This window comes from Ambystoma mexicanum, chromosome 7p, assembly GCF_040938575.1.
Source record: "Ambystoma mexicanum isolate Mex_15411 chromosome 7p, UKY_AmexF1_1, whole genome shotgun sequence".
NCBI lineage: Eukaryota > Metazoa > Chordata > Amphibia > Caudata > Ambystomatidae > Ambystoma > Ambystoma mexicanum.
Genome location: NC_090939.1, coordinates 474,195,681 through 474,212,685, shown reverse-complemented (window position 1 = coordinate 474,212,685; position 17,005 = coordinate 474,195,681). Strand labels below are relative to the sequence as shown.

Here is a 17,005-nt window from a genome sequence, read left to right as displayed (position 1 = left end):
GGCGGACACCCCCATCACGATCAATCTGCGTCAACACGGCTCCCAGGCCAAACGGGTTGGCGTCGACAATGATCTCCGATGGTAACGCAGGGTCAAAGAATGACATGGTGTCCTCTGCAGTTAGCGCACCCCTGATGTCATCAAAGGCCGCCTGCTCAAGCGGGCTCCAGTTCCAGGTGGACTCTTTTCTTGTCAGTGCTCTGAGCGGTTCAGACCTGGAGGCGAGATTCTGGATGAACCGTCCACAGTATATAACCATGCCCAGGAAGCTCCGCACATCGGACACGGATTCCGGACGCTGCGCCTTCTTAATGTCTTGGACCTTCTTTGGATCTGGTGACACCCCGTCCTCTTTAAACACAAAGCCAAAGAATTCTATTGATGGTCACAGAAATTCGCATTTTTCCTTGTGGAGGGTGAGGCCCAGTGACTGCAACCTCTCAAACGTTTTCGCCAGCTGCCGCAGGTGGTCCACCTCAGTCTTTGCAAACACCAGGATGTCATCACTGATGTTCAAGACACCCTCCAGATCTGCCAGGGCGCCCCGGATGATGTTTTTGAAAACTTCCGCCGCCGAGGACACACCAAAGCTCAGTCTTTTGTAGCGGTAAAGCACTCGGTGTGTGGTAAAGGTTGTGATGTACCTCGACTGAGGTGAAGAACGACCTGGTGATAGCCTGCACGGAGGTCTAGCTTCGAAAAGACACGAGCGCCCTGCACCTCCGCAATGATGTCCTCTGTCGTCGGGGTGAGGTGCCCCTCTCTCTTGGATCGCTTTATTCGGCAACCTCATGTCGACACAGATTCTGACGGCATCTGGTTGTTTGGGCTTCCGTGCCACCACAATCGGGGACACCCAGGAAGTCGGACCCTCCACCTTCTCAATTATGTCCAAATCGACCAAGTTGTCCAGCTCCTTGTGTACATGCTCACGAAGGTGAAAGGGTACCCTGCGATGTTTCAGGGCGATGGGCTGCACGGATTCATCAATATGCAGTCTTACCGGATCACCGGCCATCTGTCCAATCCCACTGAACAATGCGGCATACTTCTCCAGCAGTTCATTAATGTCCTCCAGATAGACAGAGTACGCAAAACTTACAATGCCGAGGGCCTCCGCCGCTGCACAGCTTAGCAGGGTGTTGGTGCTCACTGGCTTCACGTAGAAGCGTGTCGCGATCTGCGAGCCGTCGTGTTCCACTTTCGCTACAAAAGCACCATCCAGAGGGATGGTGTCCAGACAACCGAAAGCAAATATGCGCGCCTTCGGTGCAACCAGCTTGGGGGGCATGACCATGGCGTTGTAGTGTCCCCGGGCCATTACGTTGTCTGACGCCCCTGTATCCACCAAGACTGGGACTGGAGACCGGTTGACCTCCACCAGGCACCTCGGATGTCTCCTGTTCTTTCCTTTCAGGACCGCCACACTGGAGACGAAGAACGCGTTCTCTTCCTCCTCTTCGTCTGCTTCTTCTACCTGGGCATCCTCTTCACCCTGGTCCACCTGGGCAACATTCGGTGGTTTACCCTGACGAAGAAGCCCGGATCGGGGCGGGCCTCGCGGCACCATCACAGGCATGGGCGCCTTGCATACCCTCAAAGTGATCGGGCAGCCCACAACTTCCGCATGTTCTTCCTGCTGCGTGGCACTCAGTCAGGTGGGGCAGTTCGTACCCACACTTTTGGCAGGGCTCCCCTGCCCTGCCAACTCTGTCACGGGGTCCACTGCCAGGCCTTCTGGTACCTCTGCCGCCACACCACATGGCACACACCTCCTCGGTCTTGATGGAGCGCGACCCAGCCTCCATTCTGGCTGCCCTTGCCTCAGACACCTCATGGCATCGCCCCAGTTCGAGGATACGTTGGAGCGTGAGTCCGAGCTCCCTCAATACCTGGCATCTGAGCTTGCCTGAGGAGCGCGCCTGGATGAACATGGTCCTAATCATGTCGTCCGCATCCCCCCATGCACAGGCCAGCGATGGGCGCCGCAGGTGTCCATAGAAAGTGTCCAAAGTCTCGTCCTCTTTCTGTTTGGCGGACAACATCACGAAACGTTCATAGTCCGCATTGGCAAGAGGCAGAAAGTGATCGTAAGACCCATCCCCTGGTGGAAGTGATTCAAAGATTTCCTGGACTGAGGGCCCTGCCGAGTACAGCATGGTTGCCAGCATGATGTCATCTGCCACTTGAGCAGCTCGAAAGTACATGCCCAGGCGGTCCACCCACCTCTTCCATCTGGGCCCCAAGCTAGAAGGCGGGCCCGAGACATCAAACTCCGGGATGGGCTGCAAGGCAGCATGAGCACGTACCTGGGCCATGGCAGGGAGACCTGGCTGAACAATAGGTGCAACCGCCGGCTGCGCTGGAAGCAGAGGGCCTGGGGGGACCTTCCTGAGCACGTGGAGGCTTCTGAATTGGAGGCCACTGCACCACTGGAGGCTGCTGAATGGGAGGCTGCTGCTTGTCCGCCATCTAAATCCTCGGTGTCACTCATGAGTCTGAGCGCACAGGCACCCCCAGCATGTGAAATGGGGGCCGCAACTCAAACTCCAACCCCATCCAGGCACAGGAAAGTTCACCAGTGGAGTGAAGATGGGAAGGAGTACATTTCACCCCTCACAAGCAACCACCACCAGCAGTCCAGCCCCAGCCACCGGGCTTGACGATTCCCAGGATGCACAACGAAGAAAACAGCTGCAACACATCTCGTGATGATGAAGAGGACCAAAAACAGCACAGCCACCAGTCTAATTGAAAAACACAACTGCTACACACCTCCGTGATGATGAAGAAGAAACGGGGCCACCAGGCTGATGATGAAGAGGATGAAGAAGGCCCCAGCCTTCAGCTGGTCCAAAAATTGAGTCAAGAAAGAATTGTGGGCTATGCAGGCCCAGCCATTGTAGCCCTCCTCCTTGCTTGCACTCGACGTAGGAGACCCAAAATTTGAAGAAAAATCCAAAATTGGGCATAGGCATGCAGGAATAACTGCCTGCTAGCAGTGTGTCCAAAAATTAGGCCTGGATGCCCCTCACCGCCCTAACCGGTGCTCTGTGAAGTTCCACGGCCTTGTATTCAAAATGGCCACCAGCCGCGTGGGTGATGCACGGCCTACAGCACGAAACGAAGTTTCAGCAAGACTCCGTTTCAGAGAGAAAAATTGCAGATCTGTCACCGCCGGGCCCAGCTATCATCTCCCCACTCGTCGCCACTGTTGGGGGTGTGTCCATACCCTCGGCGATTTCCGTAAGCCCCCAGCACAAGGACTCCGCTGGATCCCCAAGCCACGGCCAAACCCGTAGCACACTTCAGGCTCTCTCTCGCCACCTGCTAGGGTCTGCCGCTGAAGCTCCGTAGCTCTCGCTCTCGCCTAGGGGGGCTCCCTGGGTGGCCATCTCCCTGGTCAGTTGTGTTTCATAGCCGGACGGGTGCTTCCAAAAATCGGGAGCTCATGGAGCGCTCTGCCGCACGACCGCAAATTGCTGCGGCCATCTTGGAATAGTGATCATATTTAGATGTAGAATTTTGCATTTTTGTGAACAAAAAGGGTGCTGAAAAAAAAAGAAAATGCAGGGTATTTTTTACAATAATATCCGCACCCCACCATGTCCCAGAGCACGATTCTTGCATGTTATAGTATATCCGTCTGGGGTTACAGGGGAAATCATAGGCCCACTGGTCTTCGTGATCAAAGGTTCTGTTAAAAAGGGCATATCGAAATATAGTTGTTAAAACTAGTCATGAATGCTGGTAGCACAGTTAAGAGATCTGGTGTTCAATAAAGCAAGTTTTAATGTCTGAGATTTCGCATAACTGGAAGGCTCGTCTTTTTGCGGATGCAGGTTATCACCAGTTAACGGCTAGTTTTCCCTATGGCCTGAGAGCAGGCATTCAAGTGACGGAGGGGGTGATTTAGCCTTGGATGAAAGATTATTCTGAAGCAGGGAGGTGAGAGACTGGCTTCAGGTGTAGGTGGTAAGCCGACGGTCAAGGTCTCGGTAGTGGACTCTGAAAAATGTGGGCTCGCCACCTGGGGATGGTCAGTACAACATTGCGTAGCCAAAGAGCACAGTCGGGGTCGGGGTGGATAAGAGGAAACCGTTTCTGACGTAACAGGCAGAGGGGGAACAAGTTTCAAATGTACGTAATTTTGAACTATAGCCAGTCGCCTGGCTTATTGTGCTGCCAGCAAAGGATTTAAGTCCCAATGAAAACCCATGTTGGAGCAAGTCACCAAAAAGCAACTGAATTAACAATGGAAAGATAACAAAGGGCGCTGAAAAAGACAGGCGTGATTGGTCGTAATCAAATTCCAAAATGTATGTAAAATAAGTCAGTTACTGTCATGATCTCTGCTTCCAAAAGGTCGGGGTTTTCCCAACTCCCTTGGAAGCAGATCCATAACCCAGGTTCCGAGGGCCAACCAGTCCCAATTGGGACCTTTTGGACCCAGTCCTGGCGCCAGTGGCACCAGGCTCATAAATGTGCCCAGTCCCAGCGCTGGAAGCGCCGGGCTCATGATGCTTGGGTGGACTTACCTGCAGCAGACCATGCTGCTTACTTGCCTGCCAGCTGAGCCTCTGATCCTCTTCTGTTTGGAACTACTTTTCCTGTTGGGTGGGGCAGGAGCCACTCCCTAGATTCAGAACACTGGAACTCTTCTGGAAAGCAGGAACTCTTTTCTTACCTAGGCGTGGCTGTGGAAGGAGACACCTAAGCACTACAGGAGGCTATTTAAACCACACCCGGTGGATGAATCTTGCTTTGCGTTATTCTGCATCCTCTGCAGCAGAACGCTCATCGTGTCTTCTGCATCGGATCCTGGGCCTAAGGAAAAAGGCTTACCATCCTGAATCCAGTCTTCAGCAACACCTATAAAGACAAGAAAGAACAGGTTAGCATTCCGGCATCTGAAAGACAAAGGCTTACCTGCTCTTCGTGCGCTCCGGAGGTCTTCACACTGCATTCCGGCATCTGAAAGACAAAAGCTTACCGACTCTTCGCACGCTCCGGAGGCCTTCGGCGCTGCATCCTGCATCTGAAAGACAAAACAAGGTGCGTTTAAAGACATTGGGGAACTTTGATAGTCACGTGCCATTACTCCTTTCCACATCAACCCCAGTGGGTATTCCGGCACCCTGCAGCCGCTCCGAACTCGTACCTGCAAAATAAAAGACAGTTAGAGCGCATCGTGAAGCAGGCAACAAGCGCTTACTTACGTGCTTCCAAGCGCTTCTATTCATCATACGGACTCCATCTTCAACTCACTTCAGCCCGTCATCCGCCATCGCCGGAACCTGCAAAACAAGAGACATCATTGCTAAAGACTTTAAAGACAATAGAATTACTCGAAACTTACCGTTCGTGCAGTAAACGACGGACAGCAGTCCTCTGAAGTCAAGAGGCCTGCGCTACCGATCCAGTGAAGAAACTGGTTACAGCACCCTGCCCCGAGGCAAATGGAGAGCTCGGCATTCACTTACCTAAGACATCTTACTCTTGAAGTCAGGCATACAGTGCACAGAGGTCCAGCCCAAAGAGCCAACCGGGTGCTACACATCACCTTTGAAGATACGGTAGTCGCCCAGTCAAGACCGGCGCCTCTGCGAGAATCAGGTGAGCGTTACAGTTACTTTCTAGCCTCAGAGTATCATGGGCTTAGACAGATTACATATAGTGTGGCTGCCACAACACTATGGTCCGGCGCGGACCGGCTGGGTCCAGAAGCGCCAGCGCTGAAGCGCCTGAAGTTTTGGTATAAGGATGGTGGGGAATCTGAGAAGTGTAGTTTTCATAACGGAGCCATCTGCTTCGTACCTTTTGAGAGTGCTTTATCTCTCTGCTTTGCAATAAGCGCAAATGCTAGTCAAGTGGCATGCAAACTAGCCTGAGTGAAAACAGATACACAGACAACCGCTGCAGTAAACAGTCAGAATAACATCAAACAAACACTCTGCGTCCAAAATGAATGACTTCATGCTATGCCTGTAATAACCTTGCCTCATTGCCGTACCCTCGTAGGGGGCGATACCAAGAGGCCCCCCACTTTGCACTGGTACTGACTGCCTCCTGATCCTAACCCCCAGAGCTGTCCCCCCGTATCCCCTAGAGGCCTGAAAGACCCTCATTGTGAGAGCCAGCCAGCCCTCGCCACTGTACTCTCCTGGCCCTGTGGTCCCCTGAAGGGGCAACTCTGTTTCTGTATGGTCCTCCCCCACCCGCCACAGTATTGCGCCCCCCCCCCCAACCTCCTTGCCGTGTGTATGATCTACAAGAAATTATGCAAAAAGAGTTTTGTGCCCTGGTCTGACAGGTGCACCCTATCGCAATGAAAGTTCACGGAACCCCTCACCAGTCCATTAGCCACAATCCTGAGATGTCCATGGCAGGCTAGGAAATGCAACATAGATAGGCCGGCGCACACCCCAGGCTGTAGAAGAAGCCACTCAATACATCCCAGAAGGGGAAATGCAGGATGGTGTTACACGGCTGGTGGAGGATGGGAAGGAGGTGGCCAAGCAGTTGTTGCAAACGAGCCTGGACGTGGCACTGTGTTGGCCAGTCAGTGGGATTGGCAGTAGTAATGATAAGACAAGCTTACTTGAAAACCTCTGGATTCTCCCCAAATGTCCAAAACAGGCTGCTAGACATGCCCTCTGAGGGGTTACATGTGATTTTTTAACAAATTCAATTACAGAGTATGCTGTAATAATGAAAAATATCCAATTTATTTTTTAATTTTGGGTGGTGCCTCCAAACCCCATGTTTTCCTATGCTTTTAAACCCACCCAAACCCCCTCCCCACCCGTTTTAATCCCTTTACCCCACCCCCATATACATTTTTAAAATAAATTCGATATTTTTTCATTATAAAATGTTCCTTATTACAGCATTCTCTTTAATTTAATTAGTTAAAATCACTACAAAGCCTTTGAGGGAGGTATGCATTTTGTAAAATTCAAAGAGTCTAAAATTGCTGCAAAGTTGCTGGGCCTAGCTGCGCAGCCAGCCAAGCCTGCCTTTCGCTTTGCCTCAAGAGGCAGAGGCTATGGCTTCTATGTACCCGATGACAGGAAGCAGCAGCTCCCGCAAGCCAGGCAGGCGTAGAGGTGTTTCTCGCGTCTCGGAAGGGGCAGAGGGGCTTCTAGAAGCCAACAGCCAGTGGCAGCGGCGGCTCCGCCTTCTAAGGCGCTTTAATTTCCCCTCTCACGACTTACTGGTTGGTGGACGGTTGGCAGGACATTGGCCCCAGTGGCAGCAGATTACCTATGATGCCTGGGCCCTGCAGACAATTCAGTGGGGCATTTTTCTGCCCTTTTTAACAAACCCCCGCCTCCAATCCAACCGGGGCAGAAGCTGAGAGCGCATTTGTCGAAGGGTGCCATGTAAGAGCTACTGCGCGGTCAGAGAGGGTCCGGCTGGTATTCCCAGTATTTCCTTGTGCCCAAGAAAGGATAAGGTCTCCGTCCCGTTCTGGATGGTGACGTTGAGAGAAATTCTCCACGCTCTCTTACTTTAGGACTGGCAGCTGTCAATAGACCTACAGGATGCTTCTTTCCATGTGCCGATGCACCAAAAGCACAGTAAGTTCCTGAGGTTCCTCATAGGGGACAAGCACTGTCAGTTCAAAGTGCGGTCTTTGGGGGTGAACTCTGCTCCACAGGTCTTCACCAAGCTCATGGTGGTAGTCGTGGCTCACCTGAGGAGATCGGGATCCATGCATTTCCATACCTGGATGACTGGCTGATCCGGGGTAAGTCAGCAGGGCAAGTCTCATCTCATCTGGAGTACACTCCTCTAATACTGCACAGGCTGGGCTACTCCCTGAACTTCAAGTCCCATCTGACACCAGTCCAAAAGCTACAATTCATTGGAGCAGTCCTAGATACTCTGAACGGGAAGGCTTTCCCTCCAGAAGTGAGACGGCAGCTTAGCAGAGATTCATTTGTTCCCGAAACATGCCTCTACCAGCGGCTTCCTTCCACCGCCTCTTGGAACTCATGGCCTCCTGTATTTTTTCTAGTGCCAAAGGCCAGGCTGCATAGGAGATCCCTTCAGTGACTCCTAAGGGACCAGTGATCTCAGTACCTGAGAGCTCTCACAGATCCCCTCTGAGTGTCCAACCAAGTGGTCCTCGACTTTGATTGGTGGGAAAACTGCAGCAATCTTATGGCGGGGAACCCTTCTGGCCTCCTTGGCCTCAGACCCGAGTGGTCACGGATGCGTCTCTGAAGGGTTGGGGCGCTCACTGCGAGAACTTGCAGGCGAACAGCCTTTGGTCAGCGACCGAAGCCAGGTGGCACATCAACAGGCTGGAGTTGCGAGCCATCAGGCTAGCCCTGAGGGCCTTCGCCCCATCCATCCCTTAAAGGGAAGCATGTTCCAAGTCTGACGGACAACACTGTGGCCATGCACTACCTGAAAAAACAAGGTGGCCAGAGCTCCTGTCCCCTCTGCACAGAAGCGATGCAGCTGTGGTTCTGGCTACTGGAGAATCAGATCTTGGTCTCAGCAGTTCATCTGGCGAGGACAGAGAACAGTTTGATGGATGCTCGAAACGGACAAAGCACAGTCTCTCACGTGTGGAAGTGTGCCAGAAAGACCTGGAATAGGTCTTCTCTCACTGGAGTACCCCAGCCGTAGTTCAATGGATGGATGTTTCTCCCGCATATTCCTTCTGATAGATATTCCTTCTAGCTTTGCTGCTTTGGAAAACATTCGACAGGGGGGTGTAGTAGACATCCACCCGGCCGTCGACTATTGATCCGTCTTGCTGGGGTCTGGTTGTCGGCTCCGGACGTGACTTTGTGCATCATATAAGTACCAACTCACTACGCCTCAACATCGGTTCATTTTTTCCATGTGTTAACACACTGCTTGGGAAAACTCGAGTTTCGATTCTTTCGACTTTTTCATCAAAAAACATTGTATTTATTTGCTAAAACGAGGTGTCGGTCGCTCGGGTGTCAAGTTTCAAATGGTGTTCTGATTGTGGCACCAATATGTCTCTCACTGATCCACACAAGTCGTTTCTGGTGCCTCGGCACAGGACTGACTGGTGTCCGTCGTGCGACAAAATGCAACCACAATCCCTTTGCGATCAGCTGCAAAACTCACTCTGGATCGAACGCCCTCAAAATGTCCAGCGCATTTGACGGTTCGGTCTTCAGAGGCCAAAACTGAGGGACATAACCCTGAGAAACACCGGCGGAAGAAGATACAGTCCCACTCGAGGAGCCAAAGAAAAGCTGCCATTGTCAGGATTCCCAGTCCTCGACGGAAAAAGATACACCGTTGGCTGCACCTACCACCCGCCTGGAGTGGGAGGATTACAAATCCTGGATGCTTGCAATGTTCAAGCAGCATGCTTCAGTCGGCGCAGCTCCCACCCCCACGCAGCATGCTTCGGAGCCAAAAGTGCAACCCCTCTAAAGCCCCGGTACCAACAATGTCGACATTGATAAACCTTTCGACGTAGAAAGAAATGCAATGGAAGCCGAATCACCCCAGTGCGTCCAAGGATGTTGGTGCTACGACGTTTCGATCGACACCGACAAACTATTGACGGTTGTCGAAGAATTTACTCCACAACCCCGGTCCGAATTTTTCGATACCATGACGGTTATCTTTGGCGATCACCACGCCGATGACCAAGATGTCGACCCGATGTTCTTGGGTTCAGGAGGGGTCGACTATTTTGATGACCAGAAGACGCAAGTGGTCTGGACACTTCGCCTGACCTCGAGTTTCAGCAGTCCCAGTCCTATATTCACAATACATCCTAAATACAGGGCTCTGGTAGAAAGGTTTATTGACACCCTTGGATTGCACTCATCAGTGGTGCCTGTACAAGGTTATGACCTTACTGACATTCTAGAGGAAGGTCTTGCCACTGAACGTAATATGCCTCTGAACCTGGCCATTGCCGATCCTTTGACAGCTCTATGGCAAAACCCATGTTACATCCCTCCCGTTAGCTCCACAATTTCTGGGAAGTACAGGCCGGCTAGAGGAAACCCTGCTTATCTCTCCTCTCACCCTTCCCCGTAGGGGTTTGTAATGCATATACACCTGCATCTTCTATATCCACTCTGCCCCCAGACAGAAAAACAAAGCATGTTGATGCCTTGGAAAAGAAGGCGTTCACCTCAGGTAGCATGGCCCTCAAAGCTACAAATGTGTCAAACAGTTTTGCCAAATACTCCTTCGGTCTATGGATAGCGGTGGAAAATGCTGCACGGTATATCCCAGAAGGATAAATCCGTGAGGGCTTACTACAGCTAGTGGAGGATGGGAAGGAGGTGGCCAAGCAGTTGCTGTGAAGGGGCCTGGACATCGTCGACTGTGTGGGCCGATCTTTGGCTTCAGCCATAACACTGAGAAGGCAGGCCTACTTGAAAACCTCTGGTTTTTCACCTAACGTCCAAGTGAAACTTCTGGACATCCCTTCTAGGGCGATCTTTTTTTCGGCCACAAAACTGACTATTCCTTAAAATAATTAAAGGAATCAAAAATTGCTGCCAAATTCTTGGGCCTAGCTGCGCAGCCAGCCAAATCTGCTATTAGCTTCGCCTCTAGGGCACAGGGCTACAGGAGATATGCTCCTTACGGCAGGAGAGCACAGCTCCCCCCAGCCAGGCAAGGACAGAAGTGTTTCTTACGCTCTGGAAGAGGCAGAGGGGCTTCTAGGGGCCAACAGGCAGCAGCGGGTGCGACCCAGCCTCCGAAGCCGCTTTGATTTCCCCCTCTCACAGCGCACCGGTGGGCGGACGGTTGACGTAGCACTTGCTCCAGTGGCAGGGAATTACTTCCGATGCCTGGGCACTACAGCTCATTCAATGGGCTTGTCTGCCATTTCTAAGAAAACCACCTGACATCCCACACCTCCAATCCAACCAGGACAGGAGCTCCAGGAAGATCTGAGAGCCCTGGTGCTGAAGTGTGCCTTGGAAAGAGGTACCTCCCGAACAGAGAGGGTTGGTTGGTATTCACAGTATTTCCTGGTGCGCAAGAAATGAGGCGGTCTCCGTCCATTCTGCACCTCAGGGCCTTGAACAAGTTCTTGAGGAAAGACAAATTCAGGATGGTGACGTTGAGAGAGATTCTCCACGCTTTCGAACTACAGGACTGGCTGGTGTCCATAGACCTACAGACCGCCTATTTCCATGTGCCAATCCATCGAAAACACAGTAAGTTCCTAAGGTTCACCATAGCAGATATGCGCTATCAGTTCAAGGTGCTCCCCTTTGGTCTTACCTCTCCCACCCAGGGGTCTTCACCAACCTCATGGCGGTAGTTGCAGCTCACATCAGTAGATCAGGAGTCCACGTATTTCCATATCTGGACTGGCTGGTCTGAGGGGAGTCTGTAGTGCAGGTCTTGTACCATCTGCAGGACACCTGCTCGCTGCTGCACAGGCTGGGCTTCGCCCTAAACTTAAAGTCCTACATGACACCAGTACAACGGATCAGTCCTAGATACCCAGGTCAGGAAGGCCTTCCCTCCCGAGGAGAGAGTAGTCCGGTTGACACAGATGGTGTACTTGTTCGGAACAATGCTACTCTACCAGCTGCTTACTTCCTCCGCTTTCTAGGCCTCATGGCTTCCTGCATTTTTCTAGTGCCAGAGGCCAGGTTGCGCATGAGATCCCTGCAGTGGTTATTGAGGGATCAGTGGTCTCAGTACCCCAGCACTCTCTCGGATCTCCTCAGAGTATCTTCATTAGTGGTCAACGACTTGTCCTGGTGGGCGGACTGCAACAGTCTTTTGGTGGGGGAGCCCTTGTGGCCTCCTCTGCCTCAGACCTGAGATGTCACAGAGGCATCCTTGAAGGGTTGGGGTGCTCACCGCACTTCATTGTTTCAGCTCCTCGCGTCTAGCGCAAATAGCAACAAAGTGGTTCCTGGCTGTCGAGATGGGCTTTCCTTGCATCTGGGGTCCAGCACTCTGTTGAGGTGGCTCAGGCTCGGTCAGTCCTGCTTCCTGGGAGTCCGGAGGATCTTCCTGAAGCTCTTGGCCAGCTTAAAAGCAACACACAGGATCTGGTGCTTCTCTCCCTGGCTATTCGGTTCCAGCAGCAACTGCAGTGGAATTTCAACCGGCTCCGAGAGGATGTCCAAGTGGCTTACTTTGGAGTTGATTGGTCCCGCCAACTCAAGGGTAGAAGTAGGCCTTGCAGGGCTTCTCTAGTCGAAACAAAATTGTAGTTTCAGCACAGCAGCAGGGCTTCACCGGGCAAACCAACGGTCCAGGAGTTGCAGCAGGCATCCTCTTCAAGTTCTTCTTCGGATTCCCTTGTCCAGTGGTGAACTCGGCCTTCCAAGCCAAAAAGCCTTGCCTTTTATGCAGGTTTCTACCATTCATTCCAGCCTAGCTGTCAGTCACCCAGCAGGGTGGCTGTCCTTGACGGACAGCCAAACGTCCAATCACCTAAGAGTGCATTCCTGTCTACTAGGAGACTAAGCACAGCGAGTTTCGGGCAGCTCCCTCGCTTCCTGCTCCCGCCTCACTCGTGAAGCCCGCCAAAGACAAAACGAACAAAGGGACCAAACCTGGTTTGGCTTGCAGAGTAAATCTCAAGAATGAGCTTTCTGCAAAGAAATGGCAAAAAAAGACGACCGGGGCTATTTTGACAAAAATGGCACCCTTGGGTGCTTTACTGTAGCTGCGAACGTAGCCTGTGGTAAAAGCACACCACGGTAGTTCAAAGTAAACCACTGCCACCAGCCATTCATCGAGGAAAGGGTAACATAAAATTGTTACATGAGAAGCTAAACAAAGGGGATACTAAGTAACCCCTTCATCACCCTCTTGTAAGATGGTGTGTGCTGGGTCTAAAAAGTTACAAATGTAATTAAATTCAGTTTCACTTCACTGCTCTTGGAAACAGTAGTTTATCCAAGAGAAGGTATTTAAACCTTGGGGAAATATGAAAGACTTCCCTGTGCCACTGCGCTGAAGGTGCTGTGTGACAGAATGTAAAAGATGATGCCTATGGAGTTTGTCAGAATCCACAACAGAAACTGTGTTCAAAATAAATCACATTAACATACATGAGAGAGTCGGGGGGGGGGGGCACTCTCTCCAGGTTAAAAATGCAAGTCCTCAAAATCCAGCAAAGTTGCTGGGGTTTCTCTAAGGTAGAGAGGAATTAGTACATTTCTGAGAATTCTCCCTAACACCCGTTTGTTCTCCGTTTTCCTATGCAGTGTGGTGCTCTGGAAAAAAGGGGGAACTGAGGTTGGGCCGTAGTGACGCAGTACTTATCCGGAGCTGACGCTGAGCAAAACAGATCGATGGTCGCCGGGTCGAGGTGCACTACGCCTCCTGTCGAAAATGTTCCAAAGCAGCAAAGCTGGAAGGAATATTTATCAGATGAGGAATCTGCGGGAGATGAATCCATAGAAAGAATATTACGGTAAGGTAATTTCCCCTTCTACCAGGACCTCGTGCCACCTCTGCCCTGCCAAGGAGAGTTCCCGTCCCAGACATCTGCCAGGCAGCAAAGCAAGTTTCTCTGCAAACATTTACAAAACATTACTGCTTGGATTCCCTTTCAGGGCATGTCACCCGCTTCAGCAGAGTGGTACACCAGTGGTTTTTGGTATAGGCGGTGTCCTCCCTCCTTCAGATCCAAGTACTGCTATAGAATTCCATCATAGAGGAGGTATCTGTGGGAGGAAGGAATCCATTACAAGAACACATTACTTACCTCTACGTAATGTTCTTTCTGGTGGGCGTTCCTCCCATGGAATCTTTTTTTTAAGTTCTGTGAGAAAGAGTGGAACTGAGGTCACAGGGCGCAGCGACTCAATATATTCTGGCCCCTTTGTCATACCTGGCATGGGTCTACTCAGGCAGAGCTGCACTGCGCCCCCTGGTGGCAGAAAGGTTTCCAAAGATCAGCTGCTCTTCGGATGGGATTTCATAGATGAGGAATCCATAGAGGAACATCCATCAGAAAGAATATTACCAAGAGATGCAAGTAATTTGTTCTAAAGTGAGTTATTAGTCATCGTAAATTCTGTCTGGTTTATAGATTACAGGCGTCTGTTGGAAGAAAGATCACCGTATTCATGAAGAAGCTTATTGGAAGTGCAATTATGTGATTTTCTTTTTTGTGTTTTTATCAATCTTTCAGCTCTGGAAGGCGAAAGAAAGGACCCTTTAAACCAATAAAGCATGGGACCAATATTAACCTGTCTGATGAGAAAAGGTAAGCCTCAACCCTGTTTCTACTATATCTTTTCAAAGACTTATGCTTCTTGTTGAAAACATTCTTTGTGTGTTCCAGTGTAAGGTACAAAATCCCCTTTTAGCTATGGTTTCAAGTCTGTTGAACTTTTTTCTGGATTCTCTAGCTGTGATTCCTCAGTTGCTTGCATCCAGATCTCACTGGGTACACATGTTTTGTCCATGGCCATTTACGGACGTTTATAGTAACCAGATGTGGGGTCTACCACAATGTCCCTAGTCTCCATTTGTAAGCAAGCCTTCCCATTTATACTGGTAGCAGTGTACTTAACAATAGTTGCAAGAGTTGTAGTAATTTTGACCCCTCAGAGGTTTTTGTTTGTGCCGGAGCCCCGAAAATGGTTTTTCAAATTTTTTTGGAAATCCAGTAGCCAGGCAGTTGTATGTTGTTGCACCTGTCTGATTGGATGGAGAGAATGACCGTGCAGGGTCATTTCAGATATACTTTACTGCCAGGAGCACAGAATTAGGTTGATTAGGTAGGTCTGATAAGCATGGCTCTCTGGTTTTCCCCTAGAATCCACATCTTTTGAATTTGCCCAATGAGGTGAATGTGTGGCTGTGACCAGCACTAGCTGTATGAGAGGTGACTGAGATTATATGGGCAGATATAACCCCAGTTTAGGAATATAAAATGCTCCTCAGCAACAGTACCTTGTCAACAGGTGTGATTTGATCCTGAAGTATTCAGAGAGAAGACGGTCATCCTCGAGTCAATGGAAGCTCTGCACCATCTTCCTTTGGACTATAAGAAAGCAGACTGTCGAGCTCTGCCTCTCAATACCAGAATCAATCTTTTATGGTGTTCGTTCCCCCTTGATCCAGCATGACTGACGGGATCTCTTTTTTTGTTACTCCTCCAACTTCAAGGACTCACCTGTGCTGCTTGACAGTGGAATTGAGTACGCACCTAGCAAGTTCCCAGAAAGTACAGCTTTGCCGTGGACTCGGCTTCTGTGTGGTCTGTTCTTAAATGCGAGCCCCAAAATAGTATATTTAATGCTGTGTCCATGCTCCCTGCTAAAACTGCCTACTTTACCAGATCCCACTTGCACCAGCGTACGCGCACCTAGCAAGTACCGGAAAGTTCTGCTGTGCTGTGCACTCTGCTTCCGTGGGGTCTGCTACCCAGCATCCTGATAATTAAATACAAGTCCCAAAATAGTATATTTACTTCTGTGGCCATGCCCCCTGCTAACACCCCCTACTTAACTACATCCCGCGCACAAACCTAGCAAGTGCAGCTTTGCAGCGAGCAGCGGCTACTCCCGATACTTTGCAGTATAGAGGCGGTTGCCAGACGGCGTGAGTAAGCATTTGCTTTTCCACTTTCAATATTTAAAGGACTGCAGTCATTCATGTTAAGAGGTAGCTATACCCTGAAATCCAATATGCCAACTTTAAATATTTTTTCCACAAGCACCAGAAAGCGAAAGCAAACTGACAGTACCCCACGCAAGCAAATATCGAAGGCTATGCAGGTGTACTTCTCACCAGCTATTGCTTATAGTTCGCTAGCTAAAAGCAAGGCAACCAGAGATAGTGGAATCTTTTGTCAGGAAAACAGTGTAACCTCGACTCTCCCCACTCAGATATCAGCACCTAGTCACAGGCACAAGAAAGAGAACTCAAATAACGCTGTAAATAATATGCTTGCAAATGATTCCATAATCTCTGCCGGATTTGTACGAACACCATGTCCAGTAACCAACAATGACAATGAACAACTCATTCGAAGGGATTGTGTCCTCCGACGTATTCCTCATCTTAGATATCTCCTTCCAGCTCTGCTGGCCTCGGAAATTTTTTTCTCTAGAGGGCGCTGCGCGTCGACGTCCTCCGAGTCGATGTCCCTAGACAAGCGCCGTGTCGACGTCATCCTGCATATAAAGGCCGCGCGTAGCGTCCGTTGCTCAGTTCCGTTTTTCCGCGCTTACTCAGTGCCTCGGAATACCGTTGCTCAGTTCTTAGTCAGATTAATCCTATTTACCTCGAGTTATTCGATCCGTACTCGATGGCTTCCTCGTCGGAACCGACAACTCCTCGATCCGGCTTCAAGAAATGTCGAGCTTGTGGGAAAAAGATGTCGTTGACCGATCCTCACAGAGTTTTTCTGTGGTGTTTGGGAGCTGAACACCATTGTTCGGAATGCGAGGACTGTATGTCCATGACATCTAAGGCCCAGAAGGAGCGTAGGGGGAAGCTGGAGAAAGGTAAGACTTTTAAAGCTTCTTCTTCGTCGACGAAGTCGAGACATTCGTCTCCTCGTCACCATTCGCGCTCCAGGTCTCGGAGTGGGTCTCATCACTCCTCGAGATCGAAGCACTCGAAGAGGAGACGTCGAAGATCCCCTTCTCCGTCTTCCTCTTCCTCTGTTTCGCCAAAAAGAATCCCTTGCCCCACGAAACATAGTTCCCGGGCTGAATGGGAGGAATTCCGCAAAAATATGATGTGCGTCTTCGAGAAAGCGGCCTCGACCCCCTCGAAGACTGCCGAGAGCGATGCTCTGGTCGAAAGACCCGAAGGTCAAAAACGCCGCGAGTCGCAGTACCCGGCGAAGGTAACCTCTCGAGCGCGTCTCGAACCCTCGAGTAGGACTATGACCTCCAAACCTTCCTCGAAGGTTCCGTCGACGCCGTTGTCGAAGGGACCTTCGACACACGGGTCTGTCAACTCGACGCCAGCTTCGACACCGGCGTCGACGCCAAGAAAAGTCACGGTTACCACACATCCAGTGACTATCCCCAGGTCC

General features: G+C 50.7%; 1 protein-coding gene across 5 annotated transcripts in view; it reads left to right on the top strand.

Moving 5' to 3' along the window:
• The window catches only part of KDM6A (lysine demethylase 6A), a 1,954,130-nt gene that overhangs the window by 1,565,858 nt on the left and 371,267 nt on the right, over positions 1 to 17,005 (top strand). For all 5 annotated transcript variants that reach the window (XM_069636498.1, XM_069636499.1, XM_069636495.1 and 2 more), the window contains one exon: positions 14,141 to 14,215. In XM_069636498.1, coding sequence (XP_069492599.1) covers positions 14,141 to 14,215 — 75 coding nt within the window. The remainder of the gene's footprint in view (positions 1 to 14,140; positions 14,216 to 17,005) is intronic.